The 25,220-nt window shown below is 49.9% G+C and overlaps 1 protein-coding gene across 23 annotated transcripts in view; it reads right to left on the reverse strand.

Moving 5' to 3' along the window:
- Positions 1-25,220, reverse strand: part of herc1 (HECT and RLD domain containing E3 ubiquitin protein ligase family member 1) — a 224,307-nt gene that overhangs the window by 76,450 nt on the left and 122,637 nt on the right. For 22 of the 23 annotated variants that reach the window (XM_071388533.1, XM_071388556.1, XM_071388555.1 and 19 more), the window contains 11 exons: positions 23,873-24,112; positions 22,710-22,793; positions 19,141-19,366; positions 15,957-16,147; positions 11,945-12,108; positions 6,289-6,961; positions 5,459-5,741; positions 3,606-3,804; positions 3,298-3,464; positions 2,439-2,561; positions 1-219 (listed from right to left, as the gene is read on the reverse strand). The exon at positions 1-219 is cut by the window's left edge and continues 16 nt beyond it. In XM_071388533.1, the coding sequence (XP_071244634.1) occupies positions 1-219; positions 2,439-2,561; positions 3,298-3,464; positions 3,606-3,804; positions 5,459-5,741; positions 6,289-6,961; positions 11,945-12,108; positions 15,957-16,147; positions 19,141-19,366; positions 22,710-22,793; positions 23,873-24,112 (2,569 nt within the window). The remainder of the gene's footprint in view (positions 220-2,438; positions 2,562-3,297; positions 3,465-3,605; positions 3,805-5,458; positions 5,742-6,288; positions 6,962-11,944; positions 12,109-15,956; positions 16,148-19,140; positions 19,367-22,709; positions 22,794-23,872; positions 24,113-25,220) is intronic. The other variant, XM_071388543.1, reaches the window with a different exon arrangement.

The following is a 25,220-nucleotide window of genomic DNA, read 5'->3' on the forward strand; positions in this document are numbered from 1 at the left end:
CCTCCATGTCTGCAGCGTCCGCGTTGGGCATATCTCCAGGGGACTGTAGGTAGCTCCTCTCCAGACTCTTACCCCCTCCCGAGGCTGTGGCCCCCGGGCACGAGGAGCTGTCTGACCCTCGTCCTCGGCTCTCGTCCTCGTCCTCCTCTGTTCCGGGGTGTTCTATCATCCACATAGCCAGTACCGTGATGTTCTGGGCGTCAGCCTCGCCACGAGTACCTGGGGGGGCAGATAGGAACTGATGATGTACTGTTGGTTAAATAAACGTCAGGTAGCCACGAGGTTACAGCATTGGGCCAGTAACTGAAAAGTCGCTGGTTTGAAATCCTGAGCTGAAAAGGTGAAGAACAATACTACATCTGTCACTGTGCCCTTGAGCAAGGCACTTAACCCCAATTACTACGTGGGCGCAGAACAATGGTGACCCTGGTCGTGACCCCACTCCCTGCAGGTGTCTCAGGGGGAGTTGGGATATGGTGACCCTGGCCGTGACCCCACTTCCTGCAGGTGTCTCAGGGGGAGTTGGGATATGGTGACCCTGGTGCTTGGTGTGACCAATAACATCTACTAACCATGTGACCAATAACATCTGCTAACCATGTGACCAATAACATCTACTAACCATGTGACCAATAACATCTACTAACCATGTGACCAATAACATCTGCTAACCATGTGACCAATAACATCTACTAACCATGTGACCAATAACATCTGCTAACCATGTGACCAATAACATCTACTAACCATGTGACCAATAACATCTGCTAACCATGTGACCAATAACATCTGATAACCATGTGACCAATAACATCTACTAACCATGTGACCAATAACATCTGCTAACCATGTGACCAATAACATCTGCTAACCATGTGACCAATAACACCTGCTAACCATGTGACCAATAACATCTGCTAACCATGTGACCAATAACATCTGCTAACCATGTGACCAATAACATCTGCTAACCATGTGTATGTGACCAATAACATCTGCTAACCATGTGACCAATAACATCTGCTAACCATGTGACCAATAACATCTGCTAACCATGTGACCAATAACATCTGCTAACCATGTGACCAATAACATCTGCTAACCATGTGACCAATAACATTTGACTTAAAGTCTGTCCCTGTACCTGTAGTCTTGGTATAAGGTAGTGTAGAGTGAAGTCTGTACCTGTAGTCTTGGTATAAGGTAGTGTAGAGTGAAGTCTATAAGGTAGTGTAGAGTGATGTCTGTACCTGTAGTCTTGGTATAAGGTAGTGTAGAGTGAAGTCTGTCCCTGTAGTCTGGTATAAGGTAGTGTAGAGTGAAGTCTGTACCTGTAGTCTTGGTATAGGGTAGTGTAGAGTGAAGTCTGTACCTGTAGTCGTGGTATAAGGTAGTGTAGAGTGAAGTCTGTACCTGTAGTCGTGGTATAAGGTAGTGTAGAGTGAAGTGTGTCCCTGTAGTCTGGTATAAGGTAGTGTAGAGTGAAGTGTATCCCTGTAGTCTGGTATAAGGTAGTGTAGAGTGAAGTGTGTCCCTGTAGTCTGGTATAAGGTAGTGTAGAGTGAAGTCTGTCCCTGTAGTCTGGTATAAGGTAGTGTAGAGTGAAGTCTGTCCCTGTAGTCTGGTATAAGGTAGTGTAGAGTGAAGTCTGTCCCTGTAGTCTGGTATAAGGTAGTGTAGAGTGAAGTCTGTACCTGTAGTCTTGGTATAAGGTAGTGTAGAGTGAAGTGTGTACCTGTAGTCTTGGTATAAGGTAGTGTATAGTGAAGTGTGTACCTGTCCCTGTAGTCTTGGTATAAGGTAGTGTATAGTGAAGTGTGTACCTGTCCCTGTAGTCTTGGTATAAGGTAGTGTAGAGTGAAGTCTGTACCTGTAGTCGTGGTATAAGGTAGTGTAGAGTGAAGTCTGTACCTGTAGTCTTGGTATAAGGTAGTGTAGAGTGAAGTCTGTACCTGTAGTCTTGGTATAAGGTAGTGTAGAGTGAAGTCTGTACCTGTAGTCTTGGTATAAGGTAGTGTAGAGTGAAGTCTGTACCTGTAGTCTTGGTATAAGGTAGTGTAGAGTGAAGTCTGTACCTGTAGTCTTGGTATAAGGTAGTGTAGAGTGAAGTCTGTACCTGTAGTCTTGGTATAAGGTAGTGTAGAGTGATGTCTGTACCTGTAGTCTTGGTATAAGGTAGTGTAGAGTGATGTCTGTACCTGTAGTCTGGTATAAGGTAGTGTAGAGTGAAGTCTGTACCTGTAGTCTTGGTATAAGGTAGTGTAGAGTGAAGTCTGTACCTGTAGTCTTGGTATAAGGTAGTGTAGAGTAGTCTGTACCTGTAGTCTGGTATAAGGTAGTGTATAGTGAAGTCTGTACCTGTAGTCTTGGTATAAGGTAGTGTAGAGTGAAGTCTGTACCTGTAGTCTTGGTATAAGGTAGTGTAGAGTAGTCTGTACCTGTCCCTGTAGTCTCCAGAGCCTTGGTGATCTGCCTCAGAGAGAAGCCCATCTCCAGGAGCGGCACAGCGATGGCCGGGGGGGGAGGGGAGGTGGACAGTCTGCTGCTGGGGTCCGACAGGGCTGGAGAGGACAACAATTAGAGGACAGGAAGTTACCATCACATACCGAGACAAACAGGATGTTACCATCACATACAGAGACAAACAGGATGTTACCATCACATACAGAGACAAACAGGATGTTACCATCACATACAGAGACAAACAGGATGTTACCATCACATACCGAGACAAACAGGATGTTACCATCACATACAGAGACAAACAGGATGTTACCATCACATACAGAGACAAACAGGATGTTACCATCACATACAGAGACAAACAGGATGTTACCATCACATATGGAGACAAACAGGATGTTACCACCACATACAGAGACAAACAGGATGTTACCATCACATACAGAGACAAACAGGATGTTACCATCACATACAGAGACAAACAGGATGTTACCATCACATACAGAGACAAACAGGATGTCACCATCACATACAGAGACAAACGGGACTGGGGAGGATGTTACCATCACATACAGAGACAAACGGGACTGGGGAGGATGTTACCATCACATACAGAGACAAACAGGATGTTACCATCACATACAGAGACAAACAGGATGTTATCATCACATACAGAGACAAACAGGATGTTACTATCGCATACAGAGACAAACAGGATGTTACTATCACATACAGAGACAAACAGGATGTTACTATCACATACAGAGACAAACAGGATGTTACTATCACATACAGAGACAAACAGGACTGGGGGGGTTGGTGTGTAATACATACATGTCCCTGTCCTGTTGGCTGGTCTGGAGGTCTGGGTCTCAGGGGAGGAGAGGCTCTGTCTCCGGCCCACCTCATCAGAGGGAGACGTGGGGAGAGAAGACACCGGGGGCGTCTGGGCACGACGCGTCGGCAGCAGAGTGGTGGTCGGGTAGCTTGAGAACATCTGCCTGTAAAGACCAGGCATTGGAATAAAAGCCTTGACTTTAAAAAGGTATCCACAGTGTGTGTGTGTGTGTGTGTGTGTGTGTGTGTGTGTGTGTGTGTGTGTGTGTGTGTGTGTGTGTGTGTGTGAGAGAGGTTCTATATACCTGAGCAGGCTAAGGGGCATGACCCCAGGGGACTCTGAGGCAGGGACAGTCTCTGTGTCAGTAACAGGTGTAGTGGCTGTGGTCGTGTCCTCCAGAGAGGAGCTCATGAAGGAGGTGGTGCTGGAGGCAGAGGGGCTGGTGGTGATGGGGGTCTGGGCCTGCTGCTCTCCCTGCGCACCCTCCTCACACTCTGGGTCAGCTAACACACCGGGAGAGAGACCACACACACTTAGTACACAGTTACAGAGTTACAACAGGGTTACAACAGGGTTACTACAGCGTTACTACAGGGTTACAACAGAGTTACTACAGGGTAACTACAGGGTTAGTACAGGGTAACTACAGGGTTAGTACAGGGTAACTACAGGGTTAGTACAGGGTAACTACAGAGTTACTACAGGGTTAGTACAGGGTTACTACAGGGTTAGTACAGGGTTACTACAGGGTTACAACAGGGTTAGTACAGGGTTAGTACAGGGTTACTACAGGGTTAGTACAGGGTTAGTACAGGGTAACTACAGGGTTACTACAGGGTTACTACAGCGTTAGTACAGGGTTAGTACAGGGTAACTACAGAGTTACTACAGGGTTAGTACAGGGTTAGTACAGGGTTACTACAGGGTTACAACAGAGTTACAACAGGGTTACTACAGGGTTACTACAGGGTTACAACAGGGTTAGTACAGGGTTAGTACAGGGTTACTACAGAGTAACTACAGGGTTACTACAGGGTTACTACAGGGTTACTACAGAGTTACAACAGGGTTACTACAGGGTTACTACAGGGTAACTACAGGGTAACTACATGGTAACTACAGGGTTACAACAGGGTTACAACAGGGTTACAACAGGGTTAGTACAGGGTTACAACAGGGTTAGTACAGGGTTACTACAGGGTTACTACAGGGTTACTACAGGGTTACTACAGGGTTACAACAGGGTAACTACATAGTTACTACAGGGTAACTACAGAGTTACTACAGGGTTAGTACAGGGTAACTACAGAGTTACTACAGGGTTAGTACAGGGTTAGTACAGGGTTACTACAGGGTTACTACAGGGTTAGTACAGGGTAACTACAGAGTTACTACAGGGTTACTACAGGGTTACTACAGGGTAACTACAGGGTTACTACAGAGTTACTACAGGGTTAGTACATGGTAACTACAGAGTTACTACAGGGTTACTACAGGGTAACTACAGGGTTAGTACAGGGTTACTACAGGGTAACTACAGGGTTACTACAGGGTTACTACAGGGTTACTACAGGGTAACTACAGGGTAACTACAGAGTTACAGGGTTACTACAGGGTAACTACAGGGTAACTACAGAGTTACAGGGTTACTACAGGGTAACTACAGGGTAACTACAGGGTTACAACAGGGTTACAACAGTGTTACAACAGGGTTACTACAGGGTTACTACAGGGTTACTACAGGGTTACAACAGAGTTACAACAGGTTTACTACAGAATTACAGGGTTACTACAGGGTAACTACAGAGTTACAACAGGGTTACAACAGTTACAACAGGGTTACAACAGGGTTACTACAGGGTTACTACAGGGTTACAACAGAGTTACAACAGGGTTACTACAGGGTTACTACAGGGTTACAACAGAGTTACAACAGGGTTACAACAGAGTTACAACAGGGTTACTACAGGGTTACAACAGGGTTACAACAGGGTAACTACAGAGTTACAACAGGGTAACTACAGAGTTACAACAGGGTTACAACAGGGTTACAACAGGGTTACTACAGGGAAGGCCCCAGGAAGACCCCAGTCCAGGCCCCGAGATGGAAAAGCCTTCCCTAACAAACAACATGTTATTTATCTCTGTGTTACTCACCAGGTCTGGCCTTGCCTCCACTGCAGTGTTCGTCCAGCAGCCCGCTGACCACCAATTTATAGATCATGGCCTGAGCCCTCTCCAAATCGGCCAATCCCAACGCCCGCTTGATGGGTGACCTCATCACGGCACGCTTGACCATGTGACGCATCAGGAACTGCAGTGCCGCCCTCATCTCAACTTCCTCCTGGCACACGGGCGAGGGCGCTGCGCCACTAGGGGTGGACGCGGCGTTCAGGTCTGCATTGTGTCCACTGGGAGCAGGCTCCGGCTGAACCTGGACCTATTACAGAGTGGGTCGTTAGCAGACACTTTGATTGAACCTGGACCTATTACAGAGAGGGCCGTTAGCAGACGTTTTGATTGAACCTGGACCTATTACAGAGTGGACCAATAGCAGACACTGATTGAACCTGGACCTATTACAGAGTGGGCCAATAGCAGACGTTTGAATTAAACCTGGACCTATTACAGAGAGGGCCGTTAGCAGGCTTCGGCTGAACCTGGACCTATTACAGAGTGGGCCAATAGCAGACGTTTTGATTGAACCTGGACCTATTACAGAGTGGGCCAATAGCAGACACTTTGATTGAACCTGGACCTATTACAGAGTGGGCCAATAGCAGACACTTTGATTGAACCTGGACCTATTACAGAGTGGGCCAATAGCAGACACTTTGATTGAACCTGGACCTATTACAGAGTGGGCCAACAGCAGACACTTTGATTGACTAAACACATTTACAGTATACTTGGGGCCATTTCTCGGAAAGGTACTATATGATGTGAGAGCAATGCGGGATTCGAACCCACAACCCTGATGAACTAACCTTGGGTATGAGCAGCAGCTCAACATACTTGGAGCAGGAGAGCAGGGTGCTGAGGGCCTTCATGGCCCCCAGGTAGAGGTAGGACAGCTGCACCGCATGGATCTCAGACTGACTGACCCCTGAGGAGGGAGAGCCATCGTGGCCCCGGCCTTCGTGGCCTTTCCTCCTGTTGCCCTCCTGGGGGGTCTGAGGAGCAGGGGAGAGGTTCTCTGGTCCTCCTCCACCCTGGTGTTGGGAGTCCAAGGCGCAGGAGGAGATCTCGCTCTCTGATTTCGAGTTGGGCACCGCGTGAGCTTTGACCTCGTCCAGGCTGTGTGACACTCTCAGATCAGAGGTTGTCGTCGTGGTGACGGTCCCCGTTGTGGTTGTGTCTTTGGGGTCTGGGGAGACCCTGTGTTGGTGGCTCTGCTCTGTCTCACTAGTTTTGTTGTTGACGTCGTCGTTTGTCGTAGCGGTCGTCGTCGTCGTATCGTGACCTCCGCTGCTACGGTGCTTCTTCTCGTGGCGCCGAGCGCTCAGCTTCCCAGCGTCCTCGTGGATGGAGGTGAGATAGGTGAGGTCGAGGAGCAGGGAAGCGGTGAGGCCTCGGAAGCGTGCCACGTCAAACGGCAGGGGCTCGCAGGGCTCCAGGTTGTACAGGGGAGTGTCACTAGGCGACCAGAAAGTTGGGAAGCTTTAATGAAGAACCAAAAGTGGAGGAACACAAGGAAACACAGAGTAAGGGAAAGAAGGAGAGGAAGAGAGGAAGAATGACATGGTAGAGGAGTGGAGGATGGACGGATGGGGGATGGATGGTAGTCTGGGGGAGGGATGGATGGATGGTAGTCTGGGGGAGGGATGGATGGATGGTAGTCTGGGGGATGGATGGATGGTAGTCTGGGGGATGGATGGATGGTAGTCTGGGGGATGGATGGATGGTAGTCTGGGGGATGGATGGATGGTAGGTAGTCTGGGGGATGGTAGTCTGGGGGATGGATGGATGGTAGTCTGTGGGATGGATGGATGGTAGTCTGGGGGATGGATGGATGGTAGTCTGGGGGGGGATGCTAGTCTGGGGAATGGATGGTAGTCTGGGGGATGGATGGATGGTAGTCTGGGGGATGGATGGTAGTCTGGGGGATGGATGGATGGTAGTCTGGGGAATGGATGGTAGTCTGGGGGATGGATGGATGGTAGTCTGGGGGATGGATGGTAGTCTGGGGGATGGATGGTAGTCTGGGGGATGGATGGTAGTCTGGGGGATGGATGGTAGTCTGGGGGATGGATGGATGGTAGTCTGGTGGGGATGGTAGTCTGGGGGGGGTGGTAGTCTGGGGGAGGGATGGTAGTCTGGGGGATGGATGGATGGTAGTCTGGGGGATGGATGGTAGTCTGGGGGATGGATGGTAGTCTGGGGGATGGTAGTCTGGGGGGATGGTAGTCTGGGGGATGGATGGTAGTCTGGGGGATGGTAGTCTTGGGGGATGGTAGTCTTGGGGATGGTAGTCTGGGGGGATGGTAGTCTGGGGGATGGTAGTCTGGGGGATGGATGGATGGTAGTCTGGGGGCGGGATGGATGGTAGTCTGGGGGATGGATGGTAGTCTGGGGGCGGGATGGATGGTAGTCTGGGGGATGGATGGATGGTAGTCTGGGGGATGGATGGATGGTAGTCTGGGGGATGGATGGATGGTAGTCTGGGGGATGGATGGTAGTCTGGGGGATGGATGGTAGTCTGGGGGCGGGATGGATGGTAGTCTGGGGGATGGATGGATGGTAGTCTGGGGGATGGATGGATGGTAGTCTGGGGGATGGATGGATGGTAGTCTGGGGGATGGATGGTAGTCTGGGGGATGGTAGTCTTGGGGGATGGATGGTAGTCTGGGGGATGGATGGATGGTAGTCTGGGGGATGGATGGATGGTAGTCTGGGGGATGGTAGTCTTGGGGGATGTATGGATGGTAGTCTGGGGGATGGATGGTAGTCTGGGGGATGGATGGATGGTAGTCTGGGGGATGGTAGTCTTGGGGGATGGATGGATGGTAGTCTGGGGGATGGTAGTCTTGGGGATGGATGGTAGTCTGGGGGATGGTAGTCTTGGGGATGGTAGTCTTGGGGGATGGTAGTCTGGGGGATGGTAGTCTGGGGGATGGATGGATGGTAGTCTGGGGGATGGTAGTCTGGGGGATGGATGGATGGTAGTCTGGGGGATGGTAGTCTTGGGGGATGGTAGTCTGGGGGATGGTAGTCTTGGGGGATGGTAGTCTGGGGGATGGTAGTCTGGGGGATGGTAGTCTGGGGGATGGGAGTCTGGGGGATGGATAGTAGTCTGGGGGATGGATGGATGGTAGTCTGGGGGATGGTAGTTTTGGGGAGGGATGGTCATCTGCCCTGGGTGCCAGTCTGTTTCTACTCTCTTGCCATCTCCTTATGGATTTGTCATGTCAATGTTTGTCTTGACAATGACACCTAAGGAGTTTGCCTTGCATAAACAGATCTGGGACCAGGCTAGGTGGATGGGTGGACGAGGGCTGGCGATACAATGGTACCATGCAGAGAAGGGACCAGTCAATTAATGAGTCAATAGGTTATGTACGGGATATGGATGATAAGCCATTGGGAGGATAATGGATGACTATATAGGAGGTATTAAAGAGAGTAAGAATGACATGGTAGAGGAGTGGAGGATGGATGGATGGCTGGGGGATGGATGGCTGGGGGATGGATGGATGGTAGTCTGGGGGATGGCTGGGGGATGGATGGCTGGCTGGGGGATGGATGGATGGATGGCGGATGGATGGATGGTAGTCTGGGGGATGGATGGATGGATGGTAGTCTGGGGGATGGATGGATGGTAGTCTGGGGGATGGATGGATGGATGGTAGTCTGGATGGATGGTAGTCTTGGGGATGGATGGTAGTCTGGGGGATGGTAGTCTTGGGGGATGGTAGTCTGGGGGATGGTAGTCTGGGGGATGGTAGTCTGGGGGATGGTAGTCTGGGGGATGGTAGTCTGGGGGATGGTAGTCTTGGGGGATGGTAGTCTTGGGGGATGGTAGTCTGGGGGGATGGTAGTCTGGGGGATGGTAGTCTGGGGGGATGGTAGTCTGGGGGATGGTAGTCTTGGGGGATGGTAGTCTGGGGGGATGGTAGTCTGGGGGATGGTAGTCTGGGGGGATGGTAGTCTGGGGGATGGTAGTCTTGGGGGATGGTAGTCTGGGGGGATGGTAGTCTGGGGGATGGTAGTCTGGGGGATGGATGGATGGTAGTCTGGGGGATGGATGGATGGATGGGGGATGGATGGATGGTAGTCTGGATGGATGGTAGTCTGGGGGATGGATGGTAGTCTGGGGGATGGATGGATGGTAGTCTGGGGGAGGGATGGATGGATGGTAGTCTGGGGGATGGGTGGATGGTAGTCTGGGGGATGGATGGATGGTAGTCTGGGGGATGGATGGATGGTAGTCTGGGGGATGGATGGATGGTAGTCTGGGGGATGGATGGATGGTAGTCTGGGGGATGGTAGTCTGGGGGATGGATGGTAGTCTGGGGGATGGATGGTAGTCTGGGGATGGATAGTAGTCTGGGGGATGGATGGATGATAGTCTGGGGGATGGTAGTTTTGGGGAGGGATGGTCATCTGCCCTGGGTGCCAGTCTGTTTCTACTCTCTTGCCATCTCCTTATGGAATTGTCATGTCGATGTTTGTCTTGACAATGACACCTAAAGAGTTTGCCTTGCATAAACAGATCTGGAACCAGGCTAGGTGGATGGGTGGAGGAGGGCTGGCGATACAATGGTACCATGCAGAGAAGGGACTAGTCAATGAATGAGTCAATAGGTTATGTACGGGATATGGATGATGGTGGATAAGTCATTGGGAGGATAATGGATGACTATATAGGAGGTATTAATGGTAGTGGATGAGGGTGGTTAGAAGCATGATGGGGTGGGTGGTTCTGGAGGAAAGTATTGAAACAGGGCTGGGTGATGGAGTTTTACAGCAGATTTATGTAAACACAATCAATACAGTCAGTACAGACAGTGTAGATACTATCTATCAGCCAGTGTAGATAATATCTATCAGCCAGTGTAGATAATATCTATCAGCCATAATATCTATCAGCCAGTGTAGATAGTATCTATCAGCCAGTGTAGATACTATCTATCAGTGTAGATAATATCTATCAGCCAGTCTAGATACTATCTATCAGTGTAGATAATATCTATCAGCCAGTCTAGATACTATCTATCAGTGTAGATAATATCTATCAGCCAGTGTAGATAATATCTATCAGCCAGTGTAGATAATATCTATCAGTGTAGATAATATCTATCAGTGTAGATAATATCTATCAGCCAGTGTAGATAATATCTATCAGCCAGTGTAGATAACATCTATCAGCCAGTGTAGATAATATCTATCAGACAGTGTAGATAACATCTATCAGCCAGTGTAGATAACATCTATCAGCCAGTGTAGATACAATCTATCAGCCAGTGTAGATACTATCTATCAGCCAGTGTAGATACTATCTATCAGCCAGTGTAGATAACATCTATCAGCCAGTGTAGATACAATCTATCAGCCAGTGTAGATAATATCTATCAGCCAGTGTAGATACAATCTATCAGCCAGTGTAGATACTATCTATCAGCCAGTGTAGATACTATCTATCAGCCAGTGTAGATACTATCTATCAGCCAGTGTAGATAATATCTATCAGCCAGTGTAGAATATCTATCAGCCAGTGTAGAATATCTATCAGCCAGTGTAGATACTATCTATCAGCCAGTGTAGAATATCTATCAGCCAGTGTAGATACTATCTATCAGCCAGTGTAGAATATCTATCAGCCAGTGTAGATACTATCTATCAGCCAGTGTAGATAATATCTATCAGCCAGTGTAGATAATATCTACATTTAACATTTACATTTAAGTCATTTAGCAGACGCTCTTATCCAGAGCGACTTACAAATCTATCAGCCAGTGTAGATAATATCTATCAGCCAGTGTAGATAATATCTATCAGAGAGTGTACATATTCAGCAAGACATCAAACTGCTTTTCAGTAAACTAAATCTCCTTGAATATAAATCTGAATCCTCCTTCTCCTGAAATGAATGTATTAACACGATTGTGACGGGTATTTTTGAGGGGGGGGGGGGGGGGGGGAATCATGGTTATTGTTCATAATTGTTGGTGAAACGATTATGCTATAATTGTGCCCAGCCCTAATAATACGCCTTGCTTCTCTCAATACCTTAGCCTGGTCTCAGATCAGTTTCTATCAATACCTTAGCCTGGTCTCAGATCAGTTTCTCTCAATACCTTAGCCTGGTCTCAGATCAGTTTCTCTCAATACCTTAGCCTGGTCTCAGATCAGTTTCTCTCAAGACCTTAGCCTGGTCTCAGATCAGTTTCTCTCAAGACCTTATCCTGGTCTCAGATCAGCTCTATCAATACCTTAGCCTGGTCTCAGATCAGTTTCTATCAATACCTTAGCCTGGTCTCAGCTCAGTTTCTATCAATACCTTAGCCTGGTCTCAGATCAGTTTCTGCTATTGCCTATTCCCTTGCCATTGTCAAGCCATGAGAATTCCATTAGACAAAGAGAGCACAAACAGATCTGGGACCAGGCTACCAAGACCTGCAGGGTCAACTATAATGTTAATACCTGATGGTGATCTCAGCCTCGTCCCACTGCACCTTGGCTGAGGTGCTCCCCTCCTTCACCACGCCCAGGAGAGTAGCATGCCGACCGGTCTGTTTGTGTACACAGCGCCCCCCGACACGCAGCCCTGCGTCAGCACCCCCCATCACCGCCAGCACAGGCCACACCTGAGAGTTCAACATGAACAGACAGAGTGTGTCAAGGTACAGTGTCAAGGTGCGGTGTGTCAAGGTACAGTGTCAAGGTGCGGTGTCAAGGTACGGTGTCAAGGTGCGGTGTCAAGGTACGGTGTCAAGGTACGGTGTCAAGGTACGGTGTCAAGGTGCGGTGTGTCATGGTGCGGTGTCAAGGTGCGGTGTGTCAAGGTGCGGTGTCAAGGTGCGGTGTGTCAAGGTGAGGTGTCAAGGTGAGGTGTCAAGGTGAGGTGTGTCAAGGTGCTGTGTCAAGGTGAGGTGTCAAGGTGAGGTGTCAAGGTACAGTGTCAAGGTACGGTGTCAAGGTGCGGTGTGTCAAGGTGCGGTGTCAAGGTGCGGTGTGTCAAGGTACGGTGTCAAGGTACGGTGTCAAGGTGCGGTGTGTCAAGGTATGGTGTCAAGGTGCGGTGTCAAGGTGCGGTGTCATGGTGCGGTGTCATGGTGCTGTGTCATGGTGCGGTGTCAAGGTGCGGTGTGTCAAGGTGCGGTGTGTCAAGGTGAGGTGTCAAGGTGAGGTGTCAAGGTGAGGTGTGTCAAGGTGCTGTGTCAAGGTGAGGTGTCAAGGCGAGGTGTCAAGGTGAGGTGTGTCAAGGTGCGGTGTCAAGGTGAGGTGTCAAGGTGAGGTGTGCCAAGGTGCGGTGTCAAGGTGAGGTGTCAAGGTGAGGTGTGTCAAGGTGCGGTGTCAAGGTGAGGTGTCAAGGTGAGGTGTGTCAAGGTGCGGTGTCATGGTGCGGTGTCAAGGTGCGGTGTGTCAAGGTGCGGTGTCAAGGTGAGGTGTCAAGGTGAGGTGTGTCAAGGTGAGGTGTGTCAAGGTGAGGTGTGTCAAGGTGAGGTGTCAAGGTGAGGTGTCAAGGTGAGGTGTGTCAAGGTGAGATGTCAAGGTGAGGTGTGCCAAGGTGCGGTGTCATGGTGCGGTGCTATGGTGCGGTGTGTCAAGGTGCGGTGTCAAGGTGAGGTGTCAAGGTGAGGTGTGCCAAGGTGCGGTGTCAAGGTGAGGTGTCAAGGTGAGGTGTGTCAAGGTGAGGTGTGTCAAGGTGAGGTGTCAAGGTGAGGTGTCAAGGTGAGGTGTGTCAATGTGCGGTGTCGAGGTGCGGTGTCAAGGTGCGGTGTCATGGTGTGGTGTCGAGGTGTGGTGTCGAGGTGTGGTATCGAGGTGTGGTGTCGAGGTGTGGTGTCATGGTGCGGTGTCAAGGTGCGGTGTCATGGTGTGGTGTCGAGGTGTGGTATCGAGGTGTGGTGTCGAGGTGTGGTGTCATGGTGCGGTGTCGAGGTGAGGTGTCGAGGTGCGGTGTCGAGGTGCGGTGTCGAGGTGAGGTGTCGGGGTGCGGTGTCGAGGTGCGGTGTCATGGCGGTGTCGAGGTGTGGTGTCGAGGTGCGGTGTCATGGCGGTGTCAAGGTGCGGTGTCGAGGTGTTGTGTCGAGGTGTGGTGTCATGGCGGTGTCAAGGTGCGGTGTCGAGGTGCTGTGTCATGGTGTTGTGTCGAGGTGTTGTGTCGAGGTGTGGTGTCGAGGTGCGGTGTCAAGGTGCGGTGTCGAGGTGTTGTGTCGAGGTGTGGTGTCGAGGTGTTGTGTCGAGGTGTGGTGTCAAGGTGTGGTGTCGAGGTGCGGTGTCAAGGTACGGTGTCGAGGTGCGGTGTCATGGTACGGTGTCGAGGTGCGGTGTCGAGGTGCGGTGTCATGGTACGGTGTCAAGGTGCGGTGTCGAGGTGCGGTGTCGAGGTGTTGTGTCGGGGTGCGGTGTCGAGGTGCGGTGTCATGGCGGTGTCAAGGTGTGGTGTCGAGGTGCGGTGTCATGGTACGGTGTCGAGGTGTGGTGTCAAGGTGCGGTGTCGAGGTGTTGTGTCATGGCGGTGTCGAGGTGCGGTGTCATGGCGGTGTCGAGGTGTGGTGTCATGGCGGTGTCGAGGTGAGGTGTCGAGGTGTTGTGTCGAGGTGCGGTGTCGAGGTGTTGTGTCATGGCGGTGTCGAGGTGTGGTGTCATGGCGGTGTCGAGGTGCGGTGTCATGGCGGTGTCGAGGTGTGGTGTCATGGCGGTGTCGAGGTGAGGTGTCGAGGTGTGGTGTCAAGGTGCGGTGTCGAGGTGTTGTGTCATGGCGGTGTCGAGGTGCGGTGTCATGGCGGTGTCGAGGTGTGGTGTCATGGCGGTGTCGAGGTGAGGTGTCGAGGTGTTGTGTCGAGGTGTTGTGTCGAGGTGTTGTGTCGAGGTACGGTGTCGAGGTGTTGTGTCGAGGTGTTGTGTCGAGGTGTTGTGTCGAGGTGTTGTGTCGAGGTGTTGTGTCGAGGTGTTGTGTCGAGGTGTTGTGTCGAGGTGTTGTGTCGAGGTGTTGTGTCGAGGTGTTGTGTCGAGGTGTTGTGTCGAGGTGTTGTGTCGAGGTGTTGTGTCGAGGTGCGGTGTCGAGGTGCGGTGTCGAGGTGCGGTATCATGGCGGTGTCGAGGTGTGGTGTCGAGGTGCGGTGTCATGGCGGTGTCAAGGTGCGGTGTCGAGGTGCTGTGTCATGGTGTTGTGTCGAGGTGTTGTGTCGAGGTGTGGTGTCGAGGTGTTGTGTCGAGGTGTTGTGTCGAGGTGTTGTGTCGAGGTGCGGTGTCGAGGTGTTGTGTCGAGGTGTTGTGTCGAGGTGCGGTGTCATGGCGGTGTCGAGGTGTGGTGTCGAGGTGCGGTGTCATGGCGGTGTCAAGGTGCGGTGTCGAGGTGTTGTGTCGAGGTGTGGTGTCATGGCGGTGTCAAGGTGCGGTGTCAAGGTGCGGTGTCGAGGTGCTGTGTCATGGTGTTGTGTCGAGGTGTTGTGTCGAGGTGTGGTGTCGAGGTGTTGTGTCGAGGTGTGGTGTCGAGGTGTGGTGTCGAGGTGCTGTGTCATGGTGTTGTGTCGAGGTGTTGTGTCGAGGTGTTGTGTCGAGGTGTTGTGTCATGGTGCGGTGTCGAGGTGTGGTGTCGAGGTGTGGTGTCGAGGTGCGGTGTCAAGGTGCGGTGTGTCAAGGTGCGGTGTCGAGGTGCGGTGTCGAGGTGCGGTGTCGAGGTGCGGTGTCGAGGTGCGGTGTCGAGGTGCGGTGTCGAGGTGTGGTGTCGAGGTGTGGTGTCGAGGTGTTGTGTCGAGGTGTTGTGTCGAGGTGCGGTGTCATGGTGTCGAGGTGTGGTGTCGAGGTGCGGTGTCATGGCGGTGTCAAGGTGCGGTGTCGAGGTGTTGTGTCGAGGTGTGGTGTCATGGCGGTGTCAAGGTGCGGTGTCAAGGTGCGGTGTCGAGGTGCTGTGTCATGGTGTTGTGTCGAGGTGTTGTGTCGAGGTGTTGTGTCGAGGTGTTGTGTCATGGTGCGGTGTCGAGGTGTGGTGTCGAGGTGTGGTGTCGAGGTGTTGTGTCGAGGTGTGGTGTCGAGGTGCGGTGTCGAGGTGTTGTGTCGAGGTGTGGTGTCGAGGTGCGGTGTCAAGGTGCGGTGTCAAGGTGCGGTGTCGAGGTGCGGTGTCGAGGTGCGGTGTCGAGGTGCGGTGTCGAGGTGCGGTGTCGAGGTGCGGTGTCGAGGTGCGGTGTCGAGGTGTGGTGTCGAGGTGTGGTGTCGAGGTGTGGTGTCGAGCTGCGGTGTCGAGGTGTGGTGTCATGGTGTGGTGTCATGGTGCGGTGTGTCATGGTGCGGTGTGTCATGGTGCGGTGTGTCAAGGTGTTGTCAAGTGTTTCTTGCAAATAAATTAAAAACTATTAGCCTGGGTACCAGTATGTTTGTAATAACATTCCACACTCATGCCAAAAACATTGTGGAATAATATCAAAACCAGAATGGTACCCAGGCTAACAAAGACTGATAACCACAACAAAACGTCAGATATACAGACCTCTGTACAGAGGGTCCTGAGGTGGTGGTCAGAGAGATCCCCCAGACCTCCGTGCCCCTGGCGGCCCCCGTGTCCCGGCCGGCCCCTCTCCTCCTCCCCTCTCTGGGGGTCCCTGGACGAGTCCCTCTGGTCCCTCTGGGCATCATGCTCCTCTCTGCTCTGCACCGAACGACTCTTCTTTAACCTCTGACCTGATGTGTCATATGATGTGTTACTGTACATGTGATGGTGCTGACTGTGGGCCTTTTAATATTAACTCACAGAAATTGTAAGGCCTGGGTGTCGGAGTGTGGAGTCAACACGCAGGAAACAGCAGGTGCCAAATACAAAATGTTCTTTAATGAACACGGACCATATAGTCCACCCTATTAACACACTGGGTGTACTCTCTAACCAACCCCAGACACGGGGAAAAGGAACACAGTCCAGAAAACACGTAGTACACAATCAACACCACTACTTACAAGCAAACAATCCCGCACAAAGAAACGTGCGGGCCGGCTGACTAATAAGCCCAACTAATTAACCCTAATACACCACAGGTGAACCCAATAACCACATAGGGAGGGGAGAAAAGGATCAATGGCAGCTAATAGGCCGGTGACGACGACCGCCGAGCGCCACCCGAACGGGAAGGAGAGCCTGCCTCGGTCGAAGTCGTGACAGAAATGATGTTTAAATCAGGCTGGTCAACATGTGCAAAAGGGCCTTTTAATATTTAAATCAGGCTGGTCAACATGTGCAAAAGGGCCTTTTAATATTTAAATCAGGCTGGTCAACATGTGCAAAAGGGCCTTTTAATATTTAAATCAGGCTGGTCAACATGTGGAAAAGGGCCTTTTAATATTTAAATCAGGCTGGTCAACATGTGCAAAAGGGCCTTTTAATATTTAAATCAGGCTGGTCAACATGTGCAAAAGGGCCTTTTAATATTTAAATCAGGCTGGTCAACATGTGGAAAAGGGCCTTTTAATATTTAAATCAGGCTGGTCAACATGTGGAAAAGGGCCTTTTAATATTTAAATCAGGCTGGTCAACATGTGGAAAAGGGCCTTTTAATATTTAAATCAGGCTGGTCAACATGTGGAAAAGGGCCTTTTAATATTTAAATCAGGCTGGTCAACATGTGGAAAAGTCAGGAAATTCAAATGAGCATATCAAGCCCTAACTTTAACCAATGAGCAACACAAGCCCTAACTTTAACCAATGAGCAACACAAGCCCCAACTTTATCCAATGAGCAAAACAAGCCCTAACTTTATCCAATGAGCATCACAAGCCCTAACTTTAACCAATGAGCAACACAAGCCCCAACTTTATCCAATGAGCAACACAAGCCCTCACTTTATCCAATGAGCAACACAAGCCCCAACTTTATCCAATGAGCATCACAAGCCCTAACTTTATCCAATGAGCAACACAAGCCCCAACTTTATCCAATGAGAAACACAAGCCCTAACTGTATCCAATGAGCAACACAAGCCCCAACTTTAACCAATGAGAAACACAAGTCCTAACTTTATCCAATGAGCAACACAAGCCCCAACTTTATCCAATGAGCAACACAAGCCCCAACTTTATCCAATGAGCATCACAAGCCCTAACTTTATCCAATGAGCAACACAAGCCCTAACTTTAACCAATGAGCAACACAAGCCCCAACTTTATCCAATGAGCAAAACAAGCCCTAACTTTATCCAATGAGCATCACAAGCCCTAACTTTATCCAATGAGCATCACAAGCCCTAACTTTAACCAATGAGCAACACAAGCCCCAACTTTATCCAATGAGCAACACAAGCCCTCACTTTATCCAATGAGCAACACAAGCCCCAACTTTATCCAATGAGCATCACAAGCCCTAACTTTATCCAATGAGCAACACAAGCCCCAACTTTATCCAATGAGAAACACAAGCCCTAACTGTATCCAATGAGCAACACAAGCCCCAACTTTAACCAATGAGAAACACAAGTCCTAACTTTATCCAATGAGCAACACAAGCCCCAACTTTATCCAATGAGCAACACAAGCCCCAACTTTATCCAATGAGCAACACAAGCCCCAACTTTATCCAATGAGCAACACAAGCCCTAACTTTATCCAATGAGCAACACAAGCCCCAACTTTATCCAATGAGCAAAACAAGCCCTAACTTTATCCAATGAGCATCACAAGCCCTAACTTTATCCAATGAGCATCACAAGCCCTAACTTTAACCAATGAGCAACACAAGCCCCAACTTTATCCAATGAGCAACACAAGCCCTCACTTTATCCAATGAGCAACACAAGCCCCAACTTTATCCAATGAGCATCACAAGCCCTAACTTTATCCAATGAGCAACACAAGCCCCAACTTTATCCAATGAGAAACACAAGCCCTAACTGTATCCAATGAGCAACACAAGCCCCAACTTTAACCAATGAGAAACACAAGTCCTAACTTTATCCAATGAGCAACACAAGCCCCAACTTTATCCAATGAGCAACACAAGCCCCAACTTTATCCAATGAGCACTAACAAGGTAGAACCAGATGTGACACCTACTACAGGAGCTGTTGGTCTACTGTACTTTAAACTGCCTTGGTGACATGACACAAAGCAGACAGTGAAGTACACATCTCTCCTCAACCTCCCTCCTCTAATGTCCTCTCTCCTCTCCTCTCCTCAACCTCCCTCCTCTAATGTCCTCTCTCCTCTCCTCTCCTCAACCTCCCTCCTCTAATGTCCTCTCTCCTCTCCTCTCCTCAACCTCCCTTCTCTAATGTCCTCTCTCCTCTCCTCAACCTCCCTCCTCTAATGTCCTCTCCTCTCCTCTCCTCTCCTCAACCTCCCTTCTCTAATGTCCTCTCACCTCCTCTCCTCTTCTCTCCCATCTCTCCTCCCTCCCTCCCTCTCCTCTTCTCCCCCCTCCCTCTCCTCTCCCCCCCTCTCCTCTCCCCCTCCTCTCCTCTCCCATCCCCCTCCTCTCTTCTCCCCCCTCTCCTCTCCCATCCCCCTCTCCTCTCCCCTCCCCTCTCCTCTCCCATCCCCCTCTTCTCTCCCCTCCCCCTCCTCTCTTATCCCCCCCTCTCCTCTCCCATCCCCCTCTCCTCTCTTCCCCCTCCTCTCCCCCCTCCTCTCCCCTCCCCTCCTCTCCCCTCCTCCTCTCCTCCCCCTCCCCTCCTCTCCTCTCCTCTCACCTCCTCCTCCAGTACCGTTGGCTGAGTCTCTGAAGCAGGGTTTGATTTTGTGTAGCCTCTCCATCATGATCTTGTTGATGCAGTGTGTCCAGTGGTCCGTGCGGTGCAGGATCCTGATGAGCTGTGTGGTGGCCTCAACCAGCACTGTGGCCACGGGGCTGCAGATAGGGTCACCAGGCAGGAGGTCACGAGGGGTACCCCTCATCTGCATGTCACAGATCTTTACCTGGAACAGAGAGTTAGAGAGCAGTGAGACACATATCTTTACCTGGAACAGAGAGTTAGAGAGCAGTGAGACACATATCTTGACCTGGAACAGAGAGTTAGAGAGCAGTGAGACACATATCTTTACCTGGAACAGAGAGTTAGGGAGCAGTGAGACACATATCTTTACCTGGAACAGAGAGTTATAGGGAGCAGTGAGACACATATCTTTACCTGGAACAGAGAGATAGGGAGCAGTGAGACACATATCTTTACCTGGAACAGAGAGATAGGGAGCAGTGAGACACATATCTTTACCTGGAACAGAGAGTTAGGGAGCAGTGAGACACATATCTTTACCTGGAACAGAGAGTTAGAGAGCAGTGAGACACATATCTTTACCTGGAACAGAGAGTTAGGGAGCAGTGAGACACATATCTTTACCTGGAACAGAGAGTTAGGGAGCAGTGAGACACATATCTTTACCTGGAACAGAGAGTTAGAGAGCAGTGAGACACATATCTTTACCTGGAACAGAGAGATAGGGAGCAGTGAGACACATATCTTGACCTGGAACAGAGAGTTAGAGAGCAGTGAGACACATATCTTTACCTGGAACAGAGAGATAGGGAGCAGTGAGACACATATCTTTACCTGGAACAGAGAGTTAGGGAGCAGTGAGACACATATCTTTACCTGGAACAGAGAGATAGGAAGCAGTGAGACACATATCTTTACCTGGAGACAGAGAGTTAGGGAGCAGTGAGACACATATCTTTCCCTGGAACAGAGAGTTAGGGAGCAGTGAGACACATATCTTTACCTGGAACAGAGAGATAGGGAGCAGTGAGACACATATCTTTACCTGGAACAGAGTTAGGGAGCAGTGAGACACATATCTTTACCTGGAACAGAGAGTTAGGGAGCAGTGAGACACATATATTTACCTGGAACAGCGAGTTAGGGAGCAGTGAGACACATATCTTTACCTGGAACAGAGAGATAGGGAGCAGTGAGACACATATCTTTACCTGGAACAGAGAGATAGGGAGCAGTGAGACACATATCTTGACCTGGAAAAGAGAGTTAGGGAGCAGTGAGACACATATCTTTACCTGGAACAGAGAGATAGGGAGCAGTGAGACACATATCTTTACCTGGAACAGAGAGTTAGGGAGCAGTGAGACACATATCTTTACCTGGAACAGAGAGTTAGGGAGCAGTGAGACACATATCTTTACCTGGAACAGAGAGTTAGCTGCAATTTGGCCAGATGAAAAAAAAAAAAAAAAAAATCAGGGTTACAAACCAAAATCTGTCTTATTTTTGATACACAGACGTTGGATTTATTCAGGATGTTGTTGGTACCTCTCTAAATGGATGACTAATTTCACATGGAACAGTGCAAGGTGATGAACCAAGACCACACCATCTGTTTGGTGAGAAGGCCCCAGGCTTAATGATTCTGATGCCAATACGCTCTGTCTTTAACAAACTCATGTTTTTGTGTATTTTCACTGTGGAACTGGTCTATGTTTAGGTGGGTTATAGGCTAGGCTAACTAACTTGTCTATGTTTAGGTGGGTTATAGGCTAGGCTAACTAACTTGTCTATGTTTAGGTGGGTTATAGGCTTGGCTAACTAACTTGTGTATGTTTAGGTGGGTTATAGGCTAGGCTAACTAACGTGTCTATGTTTAGGTGGGTGATAGGCTAGGCTAACTAACCTGTCTATGTTTAGGTGGGTTATAGGCTAGGCTAACTAACGTGTCTATGTTTAGGTGGGTTATAGGCTAGGCTAACTAACATGTCTATGTTTAGGTGGGTTATAGGCTAGGCTAACTAACCTGTCTATGTTTAGGTGGGATATAGGCTAGGCTAACTAACATGTCTATGTTTAGGTGGGTTATAGACTAGGCTAACTATCGTGTCTATGTTTAGGTGGGTTATAGGCTAGGCTAACTAACTTGTCTATGTTTAGGTGGGTTATAGGCTAGGCTAACTAACGTGTCTATGTTTAGGTGGGTTATAGGCTAGGCTAACTAACTTGTCTATGTTTAGGTGGGTTATAGGCTAGGCTAACTAACCTGTCTATGTTTAGGTGGGATATAGGCTAGGCTAACTAACATGTCTATGTTTAGGTGGGTTATAGACTAGGCTAACTATCTTGTCTATGTTTAGGTGGGTTATAGGCTAGGCTAACTAACATGTCTATGTTTAGGTGGGTTATAGGCTAGGCTAACTAACCTGTCTATGTTTAGGTGGGTTATAGGCTAGGCTAACTAACGTGTCTATGTTTAGGTGGGTTATAGGCTAGGCTAACTAACCTGTCTATGTTTAGGTGGGTTATAGGCTAGGCTAACTAACGTGTCTATGTTTAGGTGGGTTATAGGCTAGGCTAACTAACATGTCTATGTTTAGGTGGGTTATAGGCTAGGCTAACTAACCTGTCTATGTTTAGGTGGGATATAGGCTAGGCTAACTAACATGTCTATGTTTAGGTGGGTTATAGACTAGGCTAACTATCTTGTCTATGTTTAGGTGGGTTATAGGCTAGGCTAACTAACGTGTCTATGTTTAGGTGGGTTATAGGCTAGGCTAACTAACGTGTCTATGTTTAGGTGGGTTATAGGCTAGGCTAACTAACCTGTCTATGTTTAGGTGGGTTATAGGCTAGGCTAACTAACCTGTCTATGTTTAGGTGGGTTATAGGCTAGGCTAACTAACGTGTATATGTTTAGGTGGGTTATAGGCTAGGCTAACTAACGTGTCTATGTTTAGGTGGGTTATAGGCTAGGCTAACTAACGTGTCTATGTTTAGGTGGGTTATAGGCTAGGCTAACTAACATGTCTATGTTTAGGTGGGTTATAGGCTAGGCTAACTAACCTGTCTATGTTTAGGTGGGTTACCTTTGTTTAACTAGGTTCTATGTTTAACTAGGTTCTATGTTTAACTAGGTTCTATGTTTAACTAGGTTCTAGGTTTAACTAGGTTCTATGTTTAACTAGGTTCTAGGTTTAACTAGGTTCTATGTTTAACTAGGTTCTAGGTTTAACTAGGTTCTATGTTTAACTAGGTTCTATGTTTAACTAGGTTCTAGGTTTAACTATGTTCTATGTTTAACTAGGTTCTATGTTTAACTAGGTTCTAGGTTTAACTAGGTTCTATGTTTAACTAGGTTCTATGTTTAACTAGGTTCTATGTTTAACTAGGTTCTAGGTTTAACTAGGTTCTAGGTTTAACTAGGTTCTAGGTTTAACTAGGTTCTATGTTTAACTAGGTTCTATGTTTAACTAGGTTCTATGTTTAACTAGGTTCTATGTTTAACTAGGTTCTAGGTTTAACTAGGTTCAGTGTTGTCTCACCTTCTCTCCAGGGTTACTGCTGTAGAACATGACACAGGGGTAGAGCTCTGTGGCGTCCACGTCCTCAAAGGCTAACTTGGGCTCCTGTGGAGAACAATAACAGGCTTCTGTAAACATAGCAGAGACTATGTTTACAGTCTCAAACACTCTGGTGTCTCTAGAGGGGGGGGGCACTCTGGTGTCTCTAGAGGGGGGGGGGCACTCTGGTGTCTCTAGAGGGGGGGCACTCTGGTGTCTCTAGGGGGAGGGGGGGGGCACTCTGGTGTCTCTAGGGGGGGGGGAGGGTGGCACTCTGGTGTCTCTGGGAGGGAGGGGGCACTCTGGTGTCTCTGGGAGGGAGGGGGCACTCTGGTGTCTCTAAGGGGGGTGGGGGGGGCACTCTGGTGTCTCTGGGGGGGGGGGCACTCTGGTGTCTCTAGGGGGGGGGGGGGCACTCTGGTGTCTCTAGGGGAGGGGGGGGGCACTCTGGTGTCTCTAGGGGGGGGGGGCACTCTGGTCTCTAGGGGGGGGGGGCACTCTGGTGTCTCTAGGGGGGGTAACACCCTGGTGTCTCTAGGGGGGGTAACACCCTGGTGTCTCTAGGGGGGGTAACACCCTGGTGTCTCTAGGGGGGGTAACACCCTGGTGTCTCTAGGGGGGGTAACACCCTGGTGTCTCTAGTCTCTGTGTTTCAGACTGTAAACTGTCAGTCATGCGGGGGACCCTGCTGATAGATATTGATCTCTCCACCCCTCCCTCCCCCTCCCTCTCTCTCCCTCCCCCTCCCCCTCACTCTCTCCCTCTCTCTCCCTCCCTCCCTCTCCCTCCCTCTCTCTCCCTATCATCTATACATCTCTCTCCCTCCCTCTCTCTCCCTATCATCTATACATCTCTCTCCCTCCCTCTCTCTCTCTCTCCCTCTCTCTCCCTCCCTCCCTCTCCCTCCCTCTCTCTCTCTCCCTATCATCTATACATCTCTCTCCCTCCCTCTCTCTCCCTGTCATCTATACATCTCTCTCTGTGAGGAGACTGTAATGACTTGTCATCAGACGTCATGGGGTTTTAATTGTTTTGGGAAGAGTTTATAGAGTTTATAGTCTGGCTCAAAGGGGGCCAGTCACGGTGAAAAGCATCTCAGAAGTCGAGGGGGAAAAGGCCGACTGACAGTAGTTTCATCTCCTGACCTCTCCGTTCTTCCCGAAGGAGACGGTGCGAGCCTCCATGTCCAACACACAGCTGATGTAGTCTCCCTGGGTGAAGGAGGAGAGGGTGAGGGTCTGCTCTCCGTTGTGGTACAGGTTCCCGCTGTAGGCCCGGTACAGCCACATGTCTGACGTGGTGCGGTGGTTGAAGTCGTGGACAGGCCAACGGGACACCCCGACGCACGTCCCCTCGTTCCCACGGTTCTCCTTCACAATGTAGAACTACAAACAAACAAGACACAATGTTATGAGATACAGGAAACACATTACATAAGGGGCGTGACGCAGCGGCACGGGAGCTCATTACTGAAGACGCAGCGGCACGGGAGCTCATTACTGAAGACGCAGCGACACGGGAGCTCATTACTGAAGACGCAGCGACACGGGAGCTCATTACTGAAGACGCAGCGACACGGGAGCTCATTACTGAAGACGCAGCAACACGGGAGCTCATTACTGAAGACGCAGCAACACGGGAGCTCATTAATGAAGACGCAGCAACACGGGAGCTCATTACTGAAGACGCAGCAACACGGGAGCTCATTAATGAAGACGCAGCGACACGGGAGCTCATTACTGAAGACGCAGCGACACGGGAGCTCATTACTGAAGACGCAGCGACACGGGAGCTCATTACTGAAGACGCAGCAACACGGGAGCTCATTACTGAAGACGCAGCAACACGGGAGCTCATTACTGAAGACGCAGCGACACGGGAGCTCATTAATGAAGACGCAGCAGTACGGGAGCTCATTAATGAAGACGCAGCAGTACGGGAGCTCATTACTGAAGACGCAGCAGTACGGGAGCTCATTACTGAAGACGCAGCAGTACGGGAGCTCATTACTGAAGACGCAGCGACACGGGAGCTCATTAATGAAGACGCAGCAGTACGGGAGCTCATTAATGAAGACGCAGCAGCACGGGAGCTCATTACTGAAGACGCAGCGGCACGGGAGCTCATTACTGAAGACGCAGCAACACGGGAGCTCATTAATGAAGACGCAGCAACACGGGAGCTCATTACTGAAGACGCAGCAACACGGGAGCTCATTACTGAAGACGCAGCAGCACGGGAGCTCATTACTGAAGACGCAGCAGCACGGGAGCTCATTACTGAAGACGCAGCAACACGGGAGCTCATTAATGAAGACGCAGCGACACGGGAGCTCATTACTGAAGACGCAGCGACACGGGAGCTCATTACTGAAGACGCAGCGACACGGGAGCTCATTAATGAAGACGCAGCAGTACGGGAGCTCATTAATGAAGACGCAGCAGCACGGGAGCTCATTAATGAAGACGCAGCAGCACGGGAGCTCATTAATGA

Source organism: Salvelinus alpinus, unplaced genomic scaffold, assembly GCF_045679555.1.
Source record: "Salvelinus alpinus unplaced genomic scaffold, SLU_Salpinus.1 scaffold_42, whole genome shotgun sequence".
Classification (NCBI taxonomy): domain Eukaryota; kingdom Metazoa; phylum Chordata; class Actinopteri; order Salmoniformes; family Salmonidae; genus Salvelinus; species Salvelinus alpinus.